Source organism: Megalops cyprinoides, chromosome 12, assembly GCF_013368585.1.
Source record: "Megalops cyprinoides isolate fMegCyp1 chromosome 12, fMegCyp1.pri, whole genome shotgun sequence".
NCBI classification, from domain to species: Eukaryota; Metazoa; Chordata; class Actinopteri; order Elopiformes; family Megalopidae; genus Megalops; species Megalops cyprinoides.
Window position 1 is genome coordinate 22,601,799 of NC_050594.1, and position 18,702 is coordinate 22,620,500.

At 42.5% G+C, this 18,702-nt stretch overlaps 1 protein-coding gene across 1 annotated transcript in view; it reads left to right on the forward strand.

Annotated features, from left to right (window-relative positions):
* spred1 (sprouty related EVH1 domain containing 1) overlaps positions 1-18,306 on the forward strand; it is a 39,739-nt gene extending 21,433 nt beyond the window's left edge. The window contains exons 2-6 of the mRNA XM_036541477.1: positions 1,483-1,657; positions 7,067-7,235; positions 8,845-8,891; positions 13,955-14,110; positions 16,051-18,306. Coding sequence (XP_036397370.1) covers positions 1,483-1,657; positions 7,067-7,235; positions 8,845-8,891; positions 13,955-14,110; positions 16,051-16,698 — 1,195 coding nt within the window. The 3' untranslated portion in view covers positions 16,699-18,306. The remainder of the gene's footprint in view (positions 1-1,482; positions 1,658-7,066; positions 7,236-8,844; positions 8,892-13,954; positions 14,111-16,050) is intronic.
* Positions 18,307-18,702: the final 396 nt, after the last annotated feature.

Genomic DNA, 18,702 nt, shown 5'->3' on the forward strand with positions numbered 1-18,702 from the left:
ATGAAACTGTAGTATTAATGAATATATAAATCTGTAGTTTTGGTACATGAATCAAGACCTCAGTCATTTTATAATATTTTCAGTGAATATGGCCATTGTTAGTTAATGCGTTAGAAATTCCTTAGGTCTGTCTGTCTTATTTTTGCATTAACTTTTTTTTTCTTATTTTTTGGCAAGTATAAATACCTGTGATGTTATGAAGATGTACTGCATTTGGAATATTTGTAGTTAAATTTTGGCTGCTCTTTAGTAGAATATTGCTGTTCCTATTTTCTTCTGTGGACAGGTGCTCTGTGCCTTTAAAACACTTTAGATGGAAGTCCAGCCACAGTTTGTTCATTGAATTACCCTTGGTATCTAAACGTTAAGAGGATGAGAGGAGTCTGAAATTACGTAAATGTAAATGATACTGGGAACTCATGAGTCAAGAGGTTAAGGAACTGAGAGTTCTCTGGTTTTGTTTTTTTTATCCCAGGTCTTCCAGGTTATTCTTTGTCTCAACTTTCTCGATCCATAATTCTCTATTCTCTATTCTCTATTCTCTTCTCATAATTCCTATAATAAGTTGTAGGTATCTCTGATGCAGATAAAAAACAATAAAATTACAGAATCCTGACACAGAAATTTAAGGCATGTCTGATCACAATCGCTAAATCAGGGTTAAAAAGATATAGGCTAGCACTATAGGCTACATTTTTAATTGCAGTGTAAGTTAATATAGTACATAAGAGCTTTCACTACCATAAATGAGTTGTCCATGTGTTAATATAATTAATTTTTAGAAAGCTTGCTATGGGTTTCCTGTTACTATTTAGCATATGCTCATCCAGAGCAGTATTTTTCCAAAATGACTGAAACAGTTAAAGATTTTAGGTTATAAATTGGGGAGTTACAACAATTGTATTTGAAAAGGGCTTTTTGATAATGAGTTACGTATGGATAATGAGTTATGTATCTTCTCAGTTTTTAGGCTAATGGTGAATTCTTGTTTTGAAAAAGGAAAACTTGACAGCAATGTTGCAGTGAACGTGTAGGCTAATTGTTTAAAAGTGGTTGTTATCGTGCAGGGTGCTGTGTGTGCAAATGCTGGCATTTTTCCATGCTACACATACACACACTGCACTGAGAATAGAATTTTCTACTTTTGTGGCTCAGTCTGAAAACAAAAATACCTGTGTATGAAAAGGCAGATTTCACACCTTCTACCCCATTCACTCCTAACTGAATATTGGAGACAAAAAAAAGCGTTACTCAGAAATTGGATCTCTCTGTTCAGAGTAATGTGCATGTGAGAGAAGCAGTCGTGATATGTTAGGTTGTTGTTTTTTGGGTTCTGTCCTCATCCCCCTTCTCTCTCTCTCTCCCCATCTGTGTTCAGTGACAATTATGCGAGTGTGAGGCCAGCAGTCATAATATGTTTGGTTGTTGTTCTTGGGGTCTTTCCTCACTCCCCCCTTTCTCTCTCTCTCCCTCTTTGCTCAGTGACAGTTATGCGCGTGTGAGAGCAGTGGTCATGACTCGGGATGACTCCAGCGGAGGATGGCTGCCCCTGGGAGGCGGAGGTCTCAGCTGTGTCACCGTCTACAAAGTCAGCCGGCAGGACGACAACGGCTGCGCCGACTTCCTCATCCAGGGGGAGCGTCTCAAAGACAAAACGGCAAGTAGTGGCCCCAGAATCACAGTCTCGCCCTCACCCATAGCGTTACAGTGAAGGTGGGAGAGTTTGAAACGCTGACCTCATCTGATGCACCCTGTGGAAGGGTCGCCAAATGAGGTCATCGGCGTTCCACACACACCTTTTTTTTCTTCCTCCAAAAATCTGTTTTCCTCTGTTATGCAGGTGTCTGAAAATAGTATGCTGCATGATACATCGTGACATCATCAGTAGGAAAGGCACGCTTCACAGTAGGGAAATGCGCATTTGTTTTCGGAAGAGAAAAAAATGCTGGTTTTATGTTTAGCGGGGTGGTGCCGATTGGCATTGATCATCCATGTTACGTTCACATCGAAAATGTTAAGAAAAAAAATCTTTTCAGCAAGTTACTGACTCTCCCTTTGTTTACAGTATTTAGCACCTGCATAATAGTCATTTTTATTATTTGTAGGGCCTCTGTGGTGGTGACTGAGAAAACTGAACTTACTTTGTGCGCTATTGATTGCGGATGGATAATGATACTGGCCATTGGTGATGCAGTGTCTTGTCACTACTGTTACATGCACATTGGTTTATTTTGTCATTTACCATCTCCCTGTGCATTTACAGCGTTGGCTTATCATCTGCATTATACGATTATTTTCACTTCTCGTCAGGCCTCACTTGAGGAAATTGAAGGACTGCGGTCCAAAGTAAAGCTCTATATCAATCCATTCCATTATTGTTATTGTAAAAAGAAAGGGTGACCTACAGTATTCGGAGAATGTTGGGTAAGACCAACTCGACCTGTGCTCTCTGCAGGTCCTGCGTTTTCTGCCAGCTGTAAAGCTGGCCACAGTAAAGCAACAAACACCAGATGCTCCCACTGCCTCTTGCACTTTGACTCCAGTTGCCATTTGGATTCGCTGTCAGTGTCATATTGTGTCATTTTAATACCTCTCAGCATGTCTGTGGTCAAAGTCAAAACACTTTGTTATACAGCTCTGAAATGGCAGGTTTGGTAAAGTGTTCCCTGCCTGGGAGCTTGTGTTGTCAATCAAGAATTTCTGCCCCTGACCCCATAAAATTTGGCTTTACATGATTTATATGTTTAGTTGTATGTTTTTATGAATTAGGGAGACTGAAATTAGTAATGACTAATGATTAATATTTTAGTAAAATGGATAAGTGTATAAAAGTTTACAGATGTTTATGGTTTATGGTTATGGTTTACATTGTTTGTCCGTTGATTTTTGCCAGGATGATCTGAAATTTCCGACCTCACCCAACCCTACTGTTTAGATATATAGATTAAGATGATTTAAGAGGTCATTGCATGTATTTATGTATGTATACATTACCTTATTTATCATGCATCTTATTTAGCTAAAACAAATATCTCATATTAGTTGTCTCATATTAGCAAACTTCTTAAGACTAGATTTTTCTTATTGGGCTAGTCCAGTATAGTAAATGAAATCAGGTCGTGCATTTTGAGTTTTCACCAGTGACAGTGTTTCTTTTTCCTCCCACGGTAGTGGAATAGTACCCCTTCTCAGTACACTGCAGGGTTAACAATGTTATGCCAGTAATCCAGGTCTAGTGAAAGTGGAAGGTCCCAGATCTCCATTTATACAGTAGAAATGAATTGTCTCTCTCAGGCTGACGGGGATTATTTCCATGCTGCTGAGACTGAGGGATAAGATCAGAGGTTCCTGCAGGATAGGACCAGCATTACTCTACATGCAGAGTTCAGCTTCGTACTTGAACCTACAAGAGTGGGAAATTACCTCTTCTAAATCTCATACAAAATAGTAAACTGTGATCCAAGAGAACACCTCAGAATGTTTTTTTTTTTATTTTCTGAAGTGATTATGGTCGTATATTTTGTATCTGTGGAAAGGGAAGCATGCAGTCCTGACATGCTGTGTTTGTCAATGTGTAGGATTGTTTAGAATGTTGTCCCGTTGTGTCTAGTAAAAGAATAGCAGAAAACATTGTGGATTTAATTATGAAAAAGGTTTTATGCAATGGAAATTAACAAAAATCCATATTATGTTCCAGTGAAAATGTAACTAGTATCCCAAACATGAATTAATATGAATCGATTTGTTCTTATGGGTTTGTTTCGATATGTGTCCCTGGAGAGGTATTATTTTGTACACGCTTCTAAAATGATCATAACTCTGGACGAGACGTTTGAAAGCTCTCCGTCCCAAGTATGTGGGCTCCATTGAGAAGCCTCTGTCATGTGACGGCCCTTGTGTCATGCTCTGAGTGCTGCGCCGCGTCCATCGGCAGCGACTTCCCCCAGACCCTAGAGAGGCCTGTGTGTTAGCGGCTTCTGTTCTGCCACCCATTGTGTGAGTTATGTCCTGGGAAAGGTTGAGAGGGAGAGATGGCGATTGCAGTATTCTGGGGCCTCAGTCTATACGCGCAGCGGTACAGTACAGACTGTACTGGTGAGTCAGCTCTCTCTGAATATAGCCACAGATGCACTATTCTTTTTTTTTTTAATGCCAAAGACTTGAATTTTAATTGGCTACAGTATTTCCACTTGTCAGATAAAGGGAAAAAACCTTAGGGGTGGTTCTCTTCATCCATCTTTATCCATGCCTCCTTTGTGTACAGCTATTTCTCTCCCTTCCGCTGTGTTTTTTCCCAGTTTTCTCTTGAATTGTCCATTTTCTGACTGAACTATCTGAAAAATGAAATAGCTAACCCCTCAAAATGGCTGTTTCATGTTAGACTGATCCTTTTAATTGCTGTGTGTCTCCTCTTATTCTAAACGTGTCAGTCACCTTATTCGTTTTTTTTTTTTATATTGCAAATCATTTCAGTGTAAACAGTGCAAAATATCTCACCACACAGTAAATGCAGTTTTTTTGCGCTGGTAGTGAGTTTTTCTGGAGATTTTGTTCCAGTCGAATGAAGGAAGAGCATTATGTGCCTTTGTATAGTGCTGAGGGAAGGACTGTGAGCTGCTTCTGGAACACGTTTCCTCTGGCTTGTGCAACCTCTCCTTAGGTCTGTCACTGGGAGACAGCCTCGTCATGGTAACAGATCTGTTTGGCACAGCCCGGGATGGCCATGCCGCACAAAAGCCCTGGCGCAACTTAAAACTCCGATTTTGTTTGGATTGAATTGGAATTCCATTCATCATCATCTCTCCCTCTCCCTCCCTCTCTCTCTCTCACTCTCTCTCGCTCGCCTCACTGTTTTGTGGAATGCGGTGTTGAGTGTCGTCCTTCCTTGTAATGGCAATACTTCCTCCTCTCCTTGGTTTGCGCTCACCTTACTCGCTCCGGCTCCACTCAGTCTCGCCTCAACAATCAGCCAGAGCAGCTTCCGCCTCCCGTCTGTTGGACTGTGTAAACACAGGGCTTAACCCTTGCGCCTCTTTTACCAAGACACACCCATGTGCACACACATACCAGCGCAAAGCTCCATACACCTATCACCCACACACGCACAGACACACAGAGGCATGAGTGTGCGGTAAAATATAATCAAACTAATATTTTATAACGAAAAATATTACATTTTATAATATAATCTGGCCGCCTGCATAATCAAAATAGTATTTTAAAATGAAAAATAAGATGCATTGCAAATACACATAGCTGATAAATAAAAATGTATGCGTGTTCCACAGTTTCACAGCTGATGATAATTTGTTGGCATTTGGTATGAAAAAGAAACAACATATCTGCATGTATATTCACTTTATTTTAGTTACACATTAATCATACGCAGCCGTTGGGAGCACTTAACACACACATTTTTCGACATTTAGTTACTAACCAATGCGGTCAGAACTTTTTCCTTTGCAGAATGCGACACAAAATGTAGAGTGTCAGTCAACTCAGTTTGTTCACATTTCAACCAAATCAACAGAGGCCTTATTCAGATAAGTCACCCATTTAATGTTATAGATGCAATCTTATTTGAAATCATAAAAATTAAATTCCTGAAACAATTCACTCTCTTGCAACTTATAATACTGAGCTAATGTTTGATGACGAATCGTTAACAACCTCTGGAGTAAACTGGGGCAACTACCAGTCAATGAGGAACTGCCATCTCCCCCTCCACCTCTTTGCCCCAGGGAAGTATGGGAGCTCAACAGGAAGTTTGGCCCTCTTTATTCTGCGTGGGTAGGTAGGATTTCATTTGTGGAACTTCTGTTGTTGGTCATTGACCGACAGATTCTGTAAGAGGTCCACCACATTGGTCTGTGATTCATCTGAATCTTTTCCCTTTCATATTCTGCCTAAATTACAAAACAGTATTTCTGTTATCGATTCGGTTTGGTCATTAAATAACCAGTGTAAACCATGATGCAGTTTTCAGTAATTTGTTGTCTTTATTGACTGAACCAAGGGACAAAGAACATAACAACAGGAGCGCATACTACCCCCACAGGGTTTAGGTTGCACATGCATTAATTCCCGAACATTCTGTTTGTGCTAAACATTCAGTTCATGGTTTTTAAGTGCTATGATTGAGTGAATCCTTTTATTCTTGTAGCTAGCAGCTCTGGACTTCCCTCAGAAGCACAAAGCCCATAATGCTCGTCTCTCATTTCATTTAATCTGCTGAGAGGCTGCTCTGAAGCTTAGTCAAAGAGCTCATTTAATAATAGGCTTTGGAAAACTGTTGCTGCTGTACACTTGTATATACCTACTTGGCTCTCAACTTTAGCCCCACTTCCTAGTTCAGCGTTAGAAATATATAAAACATCTTTGTACATTGGAGTTACTTTTTATTATCTATTTTTCAATTAGTTTGTGCCAGTTTTGTCAATTTATTTAGAGTGTAGATTGCAGAGTGTATAGAGACAGATTCACACAACAAACTATGGTTCCCTTGGGTCAGCATTTAGTGCAGAAATAAAAGAATGGTTGTAGTGTTTTTTTCGGTTGACTCCTCAATAGACACTATTCCAGCTATGAAACATTTCTGCCAGTAGCCCGAATGAGTATATTTTGAATGCATATTGCATATCAATCTTGTATTAAGTTCCAGCAATGTTTGATTTATTGTAATAATTCACGTTTGCTATTAATTGGCATCAGTTTGAGGGTGAAGCTTTTTTGGTGAAGTGACTTACTGGAGTGCCCAGGTTATGCTGCTGCTTACCACTCTGTTGTCTTAATTCAGCTCCATTCTTAATCCTGTAAGGCTGAATCCCTTAAAGTTACACTTGCATATACACAAATGGAATTGGCCAAGTTTGTACAAAGTTTGAATGTCTGCAACAGCTATGGAAATAATCTGTTCGTATATATCACATGTTGGGAACAAGCAAAACTGCATGTGTTAACATAATTTCAGATCACGGCCTCACTGCTCTTTGTCAGAATAGAGCCTTGAAACGGAGGGAAAACTGCTTTGGCCTGAAGCTTATGGTGTGGTTCTCTTTGCCCCCAGGTTGTGCTGGAGTGTGTTTTAAAGAAGGATCTGGTGTACAACAAGGTGAACCCCATATTTCACCACTGGAGGATCAATGAGAAGAAATTTGGTCTGACGTTCCAGAGTCCGGCCGATGCCAGAGCCTTCGACAGAGGCATCCGTAGAGCCATAGAGGACATCAACCAAGGTGTGCCCCTTATCCCCTCCTCATGTGGGTGCTCGGCTGTTTTAACTGTTTTGTGTGTGTAAATCAATGAGCAGCACTTGACATATCATCAAAGTGTTCAAGACTATGTCTACACATGACACCAGGAACCTTTTACCCTCTCACATTTGGTGACCCAAAGCCAGCAATTAACATTTGCATGTCTCCCAATTTGCAGGATTTAAATGTGCCTCGCTCTGCGTAGCTTGAACCCGTACGTACAGTTAGGAACCAGCCGGGGCAGCATTTCCCCTAAAGAACCCAGACCAGCGGCTTGTTGTTCTGTTGAAGTGTTGCGGCCGCCTGCCCCCGGCTTCCGCCCTCAGTGCGCTTGTCTGCAAATGGTGTAAGAGCCGATCTGCTGACAAACCCGCTGGAGATGCGGTGCGCTGATTAGCAGAGGCTTCCCCTGATCGTTGACCTGCCCTGGCCCTCTGCTTTATCTTATCTCTGCTTGCGGTGATGGAGATGGTGTCACTTCCGATAGAAGCTACCATTCATGCCCTGGGGCAGAGGAACACAAGGCTCCCGGACCGGGGTTGGGTTGGGTCATGTTGGGCTGGGCCGACGCGGCAGTCTCACGCACCAATGACATTTCCTGTAAAATGCCAAAGGTAGCAGGCGGGCAATTAACAGAGAAGGAGCCTGCTCAGCAAATTGCCTCACCCTGCCATGTTATACAACACCCTGGCTCTATATCCTGAATACTTTGGACTTCAGGGACTTGGAGGACTTGATAGTAGGTAAAGTTTTGCTACTCCTAATGAGCGGTGGGTCATGAATGGCAATACGCTGTAATGATTATTCTACTGTTGGCCGCACGCCTGGAAAAAAAAATGCAGACGTAGATCAATCTCCTGGATGTGAATGTTTTTGTTCTGCTCAGATTGTCATTTACTGATTATTATTAATTGCGAAACCCCGGAACTCGCACGTCCGGCCCCGGGATATCATGCAACGTTGTGTCACGCCACGCCACGCACAGGATCCTCTGTATTCCAGTGCAGCTCTCTCCGCTGCTGGACTGCAGCACGTCAACTTTGCAGCTCTGCGTTGCCATGGAGACCGGGTACATGGTTCCACCGGAGCTGTGGCCTTGCATTCACATAGTCACACTGTACAGCCCGTCTGCATGCAGTTACGCGGGGCTGGAAAGGGAAGGCAATAAATGCCAGACCGAGTGTGTGTGTGGGTGGGTGCGAACCAATCTGAGGCACACATGGGAGAAGTTCTGAGAGGAATTTGTGATTTTGATCTGAGAGGAATTTGTTAATGACAGAAACAAATGCGTGAAAACCCTGCATGGTAGCTGATAGTCAATAGTACCCATCAGGTTTTTAATAAAAATAAACAGTATTTAAAAAAAGTGTTTCACAAACAAGAGAAGCTTTAGTTGGCTTTTTGAATGAGAAGTTGTCTGGGACTGAGATGTATCGTAGTCTGAGAGCAGCCCTGAAGTGTTTCAAGTGTTCAGCTCAAAGGCAGCCATTTTAGTTTAGTGTGTGCAGGGTCCACTTGTATGTCACATATGGTGAAGTGATGCGCATGTCTTGTGTGATGTTCATGTATGTGTACTTTTTTCTCATTCCAGGCTGTCCGTCGTTCAGCGAACCTGAAGTTTCTGAAGATGGATTACAAGTAAGTAGAACGCAAGATGAATGATAACATGACATGAGACACAAGATAGCCCATAAAAACCAAGTAGAGGGCTAGACTGCTATATCTGACATAGGCCCATTCAGTACTCAGCACATTGTGCTAATGGTGTGGTTGAGATACAGCCCATTTTCCTCATACGGGTCCTTGTAACATGCTGCTTTGTGCAGTGTCATTGTTGCTGTGATTGCAGGTGTGTTACTGTTTATTTGAGCTCCTTGTGTTTAGCTTCTTGTGTTTCGGTTGTGTGCCAAATGTAGACGTACAGTACTCCTGATGCTTAGTGGAGATTATCCAGTCCTGACCTTATTTTACTGGTTATGAGCAGGTTCGAGGATCTGACCGTTCAGACCATAAAGAATTGCTTGAATGGTTTTGATGTGTAAAATGTCCTATGCTGTTGGCAGGCATTTGGGCTGGTCACCTTATTACTTTCAGTATTAGTTGGTTGTAGATATACAGGAAGAGTGTCCTTCTGTTTGCCACACACCTGTGTGCCAATATTGCAGCTAAAGGCTAGTCTGCCTGTTGTGGTTGGGATGCTTATAATAATAAATGTAACCTGTGTCCTCAATTTCATATGTCATACAAGGGGCTTTTTTCACCATTTTCACACTCTTCGTAAAGGTCCACTCTCCTCCCAGATATGTGTGTATATATTAGTTCTGCTTGATTTGAGATATCTGATTAAAATTAGAGTACGAAATGTATATATACCTGTACACCTGACATTTTGATCTCACAGCATTTTTTGCTGTAGAGAAAGAATGATATTGGAATTTCTTTGGGCAAGGGCCTCTGTCAAATCCAGCCATTCTCAAAAGAACTACACCATTGCTTTTAATGAATAGAACCATTCTACATTTTATTTTCATTCATGTCTACATCTTTGCCATCACTTTCTTAATATACTGCTCACTAGGGAAAGGTCTCTTTTATGGATGTGACAGCCATGGTTCTTCTGGGTCCAAAGAAGGTTTGGTGATCGTATCATTCATAACTGCTTTGCTGCATTTGGAACATGCAGAAAGAATAGCCCCTGCATTTTTAGGAAACATAGCTGATAAATCTTACACTGATCAAATCTGATTCTGTTTGAAAATTTCACACCATTTGGCCCAACCGAATAGCCAATTTCTCTGCATCTCTTTGTGTCTTACACAAGGTCATTTTTCAAAGAGCTTTGTCATGAAAGAGAATTGTTGGTATTTATTTTATAAGATACACATATTAGATAGATTTTTTTATTTATCTTTGGCACAAATCTTTTATTAAGACCTTGCAAAGAGAGCATTGCATTTCTTGACAGATACGGTTTAGATATTTATATATAAAAGAGCAGTCCCAGTCCTGTCCATGGCGTATGAACTCACATCCCCCACTTGTATTGGAGTGCTGGACTGGGTCATGGGCACTGCCATCATTAGTGCTAGAGCTTTTTCCTCTATCTGTCTATGAAGGTGCAGCAGTCACTCGGTGCACAACCAGCCACATCCTGCCCTGTGGGGCTCGGCACCCACTTCCCATGCCTCTGATTATAGACCTCAGTCTTCCTGTAGACAAACCCTCCTGCCCAAACCCTCCCCAAGCGCTTCTTCAGCCCTGTCTGGTGTGCCCTCCTGGGTGTACAACTTCTCCTTTTCAATGCCATTGCACCGAGAGATGGATTTAGTCTCTGGTCATGGTGTGAGTTTTTATAATACCGGATATCCCTCCTCATGCTTATTCATCAGTGATTCTCTCTCTCCTCAGCGTTATCTCCATTCCATCACACTATTGTTAAGGTCAGCGTACTGGAATGTAAGTGTACTGTGCATGTTTTGACTGAACAAATCCACATTTAACATTACCATTCTGAGTAGATTTCAAACCATAAAAATATGAATAAGAGAGCCAAAGCTCTACATTGGTAGGAAAAAAAAGAGCTTGACCTCAAGGAATATTATTTGATGACAAAGGCCTTCAATACGAGGAAGAATGGAATTGCTTGGAAAGAGGGGCTGCTGGGAAATGTAGTCATCATTCCTTGTGTGACTGCAGCCATTTTAGCTGTAACAGAGCTCTGGAGCAGGCTTGCTTGTAAATACCCCCCTAAGGGGAGTTTGTGCACTGGAAAAGAAGTCTTGTTCTGGGGAAAAAAAAAGAAGCCACAAGAGAAATGAAAACGTCCTGCTGTAACCAGCATCTGTATTAATACTGAAAAGCAACCTTCTTTTTTTCATTTCAAATGCCCCTTTTTTAAGTGCATGAAGGAAAAAAAACCTCCCTAGCAACAGGAGGCAGATGGATGAGCGCGACAGTAGAATTATTGGCGACGCAGGCAACAGCTGCTTTTCTAATGGGCAGATCTGTGTGCCGAGCAGAAAAAGGTCTTCTTTCTTTTGGTTGCTGTCACTGCTCTCTGGCTCCAGTGAACACTTTCCTGGAACAAATAGGAGGTAATCCTTCCCTTTCCTCCCTGTGTTTCTTTCCCGTATACCCATTCTGACAAGCTCTACCTGCGAATGAATTCTGCCACTACCTTGCGCATAAGCTGCCACACCATTATCGGTATGCGTGTAGATTAAAATGGTGCTGCTCTTTTATGTTGCTTCAACCTGGAGTGACCGTGCTGAGTTTTTCGTGAAGTGAAATTCAGACCTATGTGTGGGGGGAAAAATGATTCCTCTTTTGTTGATGAACGGGCTCCTTTGCAGTAGTGTCACGAGCGCAAAGTGAGTGCATCAGATCTGTTTCAGCGCAAAGCTTGACCCTGCTCGACACCTTTCCCCCACCGCTCCTCCACCACACTAGAGGCTGGGATGTGTGTGTGTGCGTGGGTGCATGCGTGTGTGCCGGGGGGGGGTTAGTTAGGTGCCCTCCCTTGACCGGTGCCAAGATCGTTCAGGCATAGCAAGAGAGCGTCCCGCTCGAGGAGACCACTCGATTGGATCAGAACCGCTTCGTGGTCCCAGACGGAGCAGTGTGAGAGCAAGCCCTCTTAAAGGAGGGCTCGGTCTGGCTCCCATTTTCCCCCACAGCTGTCATCTGGCTTTTTAAGTTTGGGCTGCGTTTCTCCAGCTGGAGCTGCTTTCTCACTGGCCGTGCTCTCACAACTGGTTTAGCAGTCTGAGGGGGAGAGAGAGAGGGGAAAAAAAAAAGAGAACGAGGGGGGGAAAAAAAGTCAAAGGAAGCATCTCTTAGCAACCATAGGACAGTAATTACTGTAGCAGCAGCTGGGAGCTAACCAGATTTCCGTTGTGCATTAAAACACTGGCGTGGGTTACTTTACACACGGCACAGACTAACCAGTGCCAGCAGCCTCCTCCACACGCTGTGGGGAGAGGAGCCTGGACGTGGGCGGTTGTGTGTGTGTGTGTGTGTGTGCGTGCGCGCTAACAAGATCGTTTGAGCTTGTTCCCATGCAAATTTCAGTGTGAGCTGGATTGTACATGCCAGCACAAATACATGTGCTATCGCTATCAATCAATACGTAGACTAGCACCTTCTGAGTTTTGCTCTGAGCACTCTCTTCCCGTGGGCTGGTCAGGCTGAACAGAAGGCCGGAGCGGTTGTGATGCTGACTGATGTGGACGTGAAATGGTAGATGTGGATCTGGGCCGCGTGTCTTGTTTTGTGGCATATCTCCCTGTGGATATCTTCCAGCGAATCTCAGCACTGTTTTAAGATGATTGGTGGTTACCTGTTCTGATACTCTTTCCTGGGTTTTGCCTGGGACCCGGCCACCGTGATTCACAGTGCTTTATAAAGGCTCACAAGCTTTGTGTTTCATTGGCTGGCTTTATTCAGTCCGGTGTGAATCAGCACATGTAAAGCACAATGTGGTCCCTTTTTTCATAAGGAAAATGCAACACCACCTCTAAAGTAAATGCTGCAACCCTCTCCATTATATATTTTTTTTATAAATCAGTTGATTGATTGTTCTCTGTACGGTCAGGCTCATTTGGCAGTCCCTCAATTTTTTTAGAGCTGGCATTCACATTTCAGCTGTTGTCTTAGTCACAGAGACAGGATCTTAAAATTACTGCATGAATGTGTTTTGAGTTGTTCTTCATTCTAGGGAATTTATTGGCATTTATCATTTTTTCAAAAAATTGAAATTTGAATTCTTAAAAAATAATGAGTTCATGTTACTTTTTTTATTAAATGTTCCATTGACTGTACTGTTTGAGCCCACAGATTTTCATAGTATTATCTCTTACAGTTTTAGGGATGTGATAAACTTTTTTGCAGGGATTTCATTCAAGACAATCCAACAAAAGGCTAAAATAATGATCTCTCTCAAAGTATCTGTGAGAAATATAGCCTCTGTGATTACCACAACATTAGAAATACATATGCCAACATTCCAGAGATATCCTGGGTGTGTTATGGCAAAATTCACACAGAATGACCCTGATGTGCATTTGTTGGAATGTTTCTTGGCAGATTTTAGAAAGTTTACATAATTTAAAAATAAGATACTTTGCGATTAGTATTTGTTGAAAAGGAACGGAATGCTCATATCTCACTGAATACTGAATTCCTGCTTTGGCACGTGACGCAAGTGGAGAAGTGGCTCAGTGTTTGTCAGACCCATGTTTGTAGTTCCTGCACCAATGAAAATGCCTCAGGGAATCTGTAAGGAGATAGGAACCCAGTGTTCTGAACAGTAGGCGTCTGAGTCATTAGAAACTGGAGGTGCCGTGGGCTGCAGTCTCCACCTGGTGGCTAAAAAAGGAAGCTGCATCATTTCTTGTCCCGTGCATCATGAGGTCACACTGAGGATATCTATATTCAGACCTTATTTCCAGATTTTATCAGAATCATCACAGAAATAACTATGCATGACATTTTTATAAGTTATAACAATAACTTGTACAAAAGTTATAATGTTTCTATGGATAAAAATTATTTCACATTCACCATAATGGTATTAATAAGATGGTTCACTTATTTTATGGAAGCTGTACCTTTCACCAAAGGATTCCAGTAAACAGCATCTTAAATGAAAACTGTTGTGCTGTGTTAAAACTGCTGTGTTTTCCCCTTCTTTCTTTCTCCAGGTCAATCCAGAGCCTCCTTCCATTTGCACGCCTATGAAAGAGCCCTTTTGCCCACAGAGCAGCGTGGTGGCCACCGAGCCCTGCCGTGGCTGCTATGTGCGTGCTCAGCCGTTCGACGAGTTCCCTACCACCAACCGCCGCTACCTGCCTCCCCAGGTGAGCCCACACGTCACCATACATCAGTCTGAGCAGCAGTCATAGTCCTTCCAATTGCGATCAGAGACACACTTCACGTTTCATAACATTGATACGACCCGGCAATTTAATTGTCCCAGTAAAATACTGACAACGCGTTTGTGGCCTAGCTGGTTATGTGAAATATGGTGAAGGAAGGAGGGAAAAAATAGCAGCACACTGATGAATAGCTCCTGAAATACACGTTTTACGGTAAGCAGTAAAAAATGCCTCAACATCAGTCTGAGCTTTGTCAGTTCAAAGTAATTTTCTAATCATTTTGTTAACTTTTACATCAATTATTCAATTACTGATTTATGGAAGCTTCCTGTTTGTTTGACAACCATTGCTCATCCATACAGACACACTTACTTCCATGCTTTGAGCAAATGAAGCCTAGATTTAAAATGTAATACCTGATGTTCTTTCCAATTTTGGTATCAACCACTGAAAACGTGACTGATATTGAAAGTCTAGTATTTGGTTTAAATTCTGTTATGATATTATGACATGGTATTTATACACAGTGAATTTTCCAGCGTCATTCCAATGTATGTCATTAAGCTCAGCTATTGAGTGTGTTCTTAAATTCGGCCATATCACAGCACCCTTGCAACTGTGGTTAGATTCAGTGATATACTACAGGTGCCGCGGTTAGGCCATATCCACACTGATATGCTTTTGTGTTAACTCAAAGAAAACTTTAAGCAAAGACAATTTGTAAAGGTCTCATATCTTCAGACATCTAAGCTCAAATTTTTTCTATGCTTATGTATTCTTTTTCTTGCTGCAACCATGTGTACATGCGATTGGCCTGATGCTGCTGCAAGATGTACAGCCCTTTTTATGGTGCAGCTGTGTTTTTGCTGTCGTGTTTCAGTAGAGGTTGGCAGGATTTGCATTGTACTTAGCCCACTTAAACTTTTTCAGTCATGCAAAGTGGCAGTATTGAAATATCGCCAATGGCAAATTTACCTTTTCCAGTTAAATTCCAGCTTCTGTTTTCTTGTCACTCTGGATAAGAGCGTCTGCTAAACGCACGCCATGTGTTGGGCTCTCTACTGCTACACATTCTGCCATGGACAGCATCAGTTTCATATCTGCCATCTCCATGCTCATCACAATAGCACAGTACCTCGGCGCAGTGCACTAACAGTCATTTGCAAAAAAACAGAGCAACTAGAGACACTGGCTTCATGTGTAATGCATTGCTTGGATTGGCTGAATGATGTCATGTTGTCAGAAGCAGTGCATAATACATAATAGTACAAGGAGAATAAGGAAAGCGGTCGCTAAAAATAAGTAATTCACGTGCAGACCCGTGCAGCCTGGTCTGACCCAAACTATAACGCTCGACACAGAATACAGAATACTGACCTGATCTGAACCAGCCCTGACAGAGCCCATGGCCATGTGCTGGGCAGCCAGGGTTAAGCAGCATGTAGCACCAATTTTTGAGTTGTTAAAAGCAACATTACACCCTTTTAGAAACTCATCTCCCGCTTAAATCAAGAATATAAATTGAACCAGGTGAGACAGACATGGACCTGTGAGAGGGTGCATGTGCTGCTCAGGGTTTGTGTTTTTCCTGCAAGTGTGATGAAGGGTTTCACTGTCTGTTCAAAAAAGGCCTTACCCAAATGCCTAAATGCATCCCAGCTATACACCCAAACTGAGCTGTAGACATGAGGAGTGGAAATTAGTATGTTGGGTTAGATTGAGAAGCGTGGCTGTAAAAGGAATAGAGGACTTCTGCTCCTACCACTCAAAGAATTGAGAATCAGAAATTATTCAAATGTATTTTGTTCCTCAGACTTTTAAATGTATGAAAATGCATCTATCACCCATGTCGGTGAAAAGGAATGTCTGTAATATTGCTCAGAGGAGTCAGTTTGTCATGCTGAGTTTGCTTCACCCGTCAGGTATCCTTCAAGTCGACCCGCCACGTGAGCTTTCACATGGACGAGGAGGAGATTGTGCGGATCAACCCTCGCAAGGACGTTCTCATCCGAGGGTACGAGGACTACCGGCACCCCGTCATGTGGAAGCAGGACCCGGAGCGCGAGGAGGTGGACTTCACCGCCCCCTTCTCCAAGCTGGACTCCAAGAAGTGCGAGTACCTGTACCCGGAGGGCGCCGAGCAGCACGCGGGCAAGGACTCCATCAAGACCCAGCCGTCGCCGCTGCTCAAGTCCAAGAAGTCGCGGCGGCGGCGCGAGGACGGTGAGCGCTCGCGCTGCATCTACTGCCGCGAGATGTTCAACCACGAGGACAACTGGCGGGGCCAGTGCCAGGACGCGCCCGACCCCATCAAGCAGTGCATCTACAAAGTCAGCTGCATGCTGTGCGCCGAGAGCATGCTCTACCACTGCATGTCCGACTCGGAGGGCGACTTCTCCGACCCGTGCTCGTGCGACACCGGCGACGAGCAGTTCTGCCTGCGCTGGCTGGCGCTGGTGGCGCTCTCCTTCATCGCGCCCTGCATGTGCTGCTACCTGCCCCTGCGAGCCTGCCACCACTGCGGCGAGGCCTGCCACTGCTGCGGGGGCAAGCACAAAGCGGCCGGCTGAGTTCCCCACCCCCCCGCGCCGCGGGGAGCGCAAAGCCGCCATCTCTTTTTTTTCCGCCCCACCGCTCACCTCCACGCGGTGACGTCTCCTCTGGAGCCTCTGAAGATTTGTTTTTAGCGCGGAGCGAGCGGCAGCGGCGGGAGGCTCTGCGGTTTCGCTCGAGGGAGCTGCGTTGCGGGAGCTCATAACGTCAGGAACGGTGTTGAGATAAGACACGGAGATACTAAAACACAAGTAAAACCGGGCCACCATGCCAGACTCATACACGTAGTGTGTAACTTTGTGAAGGATCTTTTTTTTTGTCTTTTGTACAGAAAGCAAAGCAAAACAACAACGGCAACAAAAAAAAAAAAACAAAAATAAAATGATGCGTTCAGAGAATATATGAGTATGCTAAAAGGGATATGTTCTTGCTTTTACTTTTGTGAATTTGCAGTTGGGTAACAGTGGCCTTCATGATTCAAGCATTTTCTGACAGTGTAATTATTAGACAGAAAAAAAGTGCACTAGATATTTTTTTCCCTGAAAGGTAACCTTCATTGATTCTAACGGTAAATTAACAGTGAGCATTATAATCGTTGCTTAACAGTGCTGAGATGTAATTCTGTGGTGGATGTGGATGTTTTTTTTTCCTTTTCATTGAAAGCTAAATTTTTTGAAGGTACATTTTGAAATTGCTTGCCACATTCACAGATTAACATTTAAATAATTTCCCTGGTCTTGGTAAGGTGATTTGGACCATGTTGTTGCATTCCAACATAAAGGGATTAATTCTGTAGTCAGGAGAAAAAAAGAGGATAAGCTGTTGCCATACAACCCTTTTAATTAAAAAAAAAAATGACTTACTGTATTTTAGCTTGGAACGTTCTTATGATTTACCTAACATGAGACCAATGCATCAGAATTCCAGGTGTGTCACTCTAGTGAGATTATTACCAGTCCCCTTTGTGTTTGATTCCCATTGGAACTTTATTTTTCCTTGTAACTGGTCTGTCTTTAAACTGAAAGCTGAAATTTTGCTCAACCAGCAAGTTTTTTTGTTGTTGAATTTTGGGGAGTTTGCTGCCCTGCTACAATGAGGCACTTAGGCTGTTAATTGGATATTGTGTCCCATTGAAATACTGATTCACCAGATCGGTCACTAAAATACTCTGGATAATGCTAAAAATTCCACCTTAAAAGCACTGGTTTCCAAACTTTGGTTACAGCACTGTCACCAAATATGTTTGTTTGTTCCCTTTTTAACGTGAAATTGTATGAACCACAGTACATGTTTAAGTATGTTGTGATTATACTATTTTGCAGATTCCCCTGTCCAGAACAACTTACACTAGAGCATATGATACACTATACAGACATCAATATGGTTAATATATTCAAATAAATGCATATACAAATCAATAATAATCAGTCTTGAACAACTGTACCCACTGAAACCAGTATTCACCTGCTCTGTTCTGTCCTCCTCACAGTGTATAGCCTACTCACGGCTATCTGGAGACTTCCAAGGTCATTGTGTCTGGAGGTCTTTGTGAATTGATGAATATATTTAGACAGACGCACACATACAGACATATTCACAGGTACACACATGCACAAAAACACACACACCAGTCTATATACAAATTATCTGTCTATATATCTATCTATATCTGTTTCTATCTGTCTGTTTATCTGTCTGTCTATCCAGTCTATAGACTGTGTTTTTATGCATGTATAGATCTGTGAATACACATGCATACATACACACATACTGTACTATACAATAATAGTACAAAAATGTGTGTGTGTATGGCTTTTGATTGCTACATTAATAGATGAATGCCATTTTACACTTGTCAGACTCACCTGTGTTCAACAATGTGACCATCTAAACTGGTGTATATTTTTGTAACAAGCATACATTCGTTGGAAGATTAGGCTAATTACAGCATATGGCATCACAATAGGGGAATATACCTTGCCATAGGCCATTCCCTCCCACTTCCTGTCTGTGCAGGATGT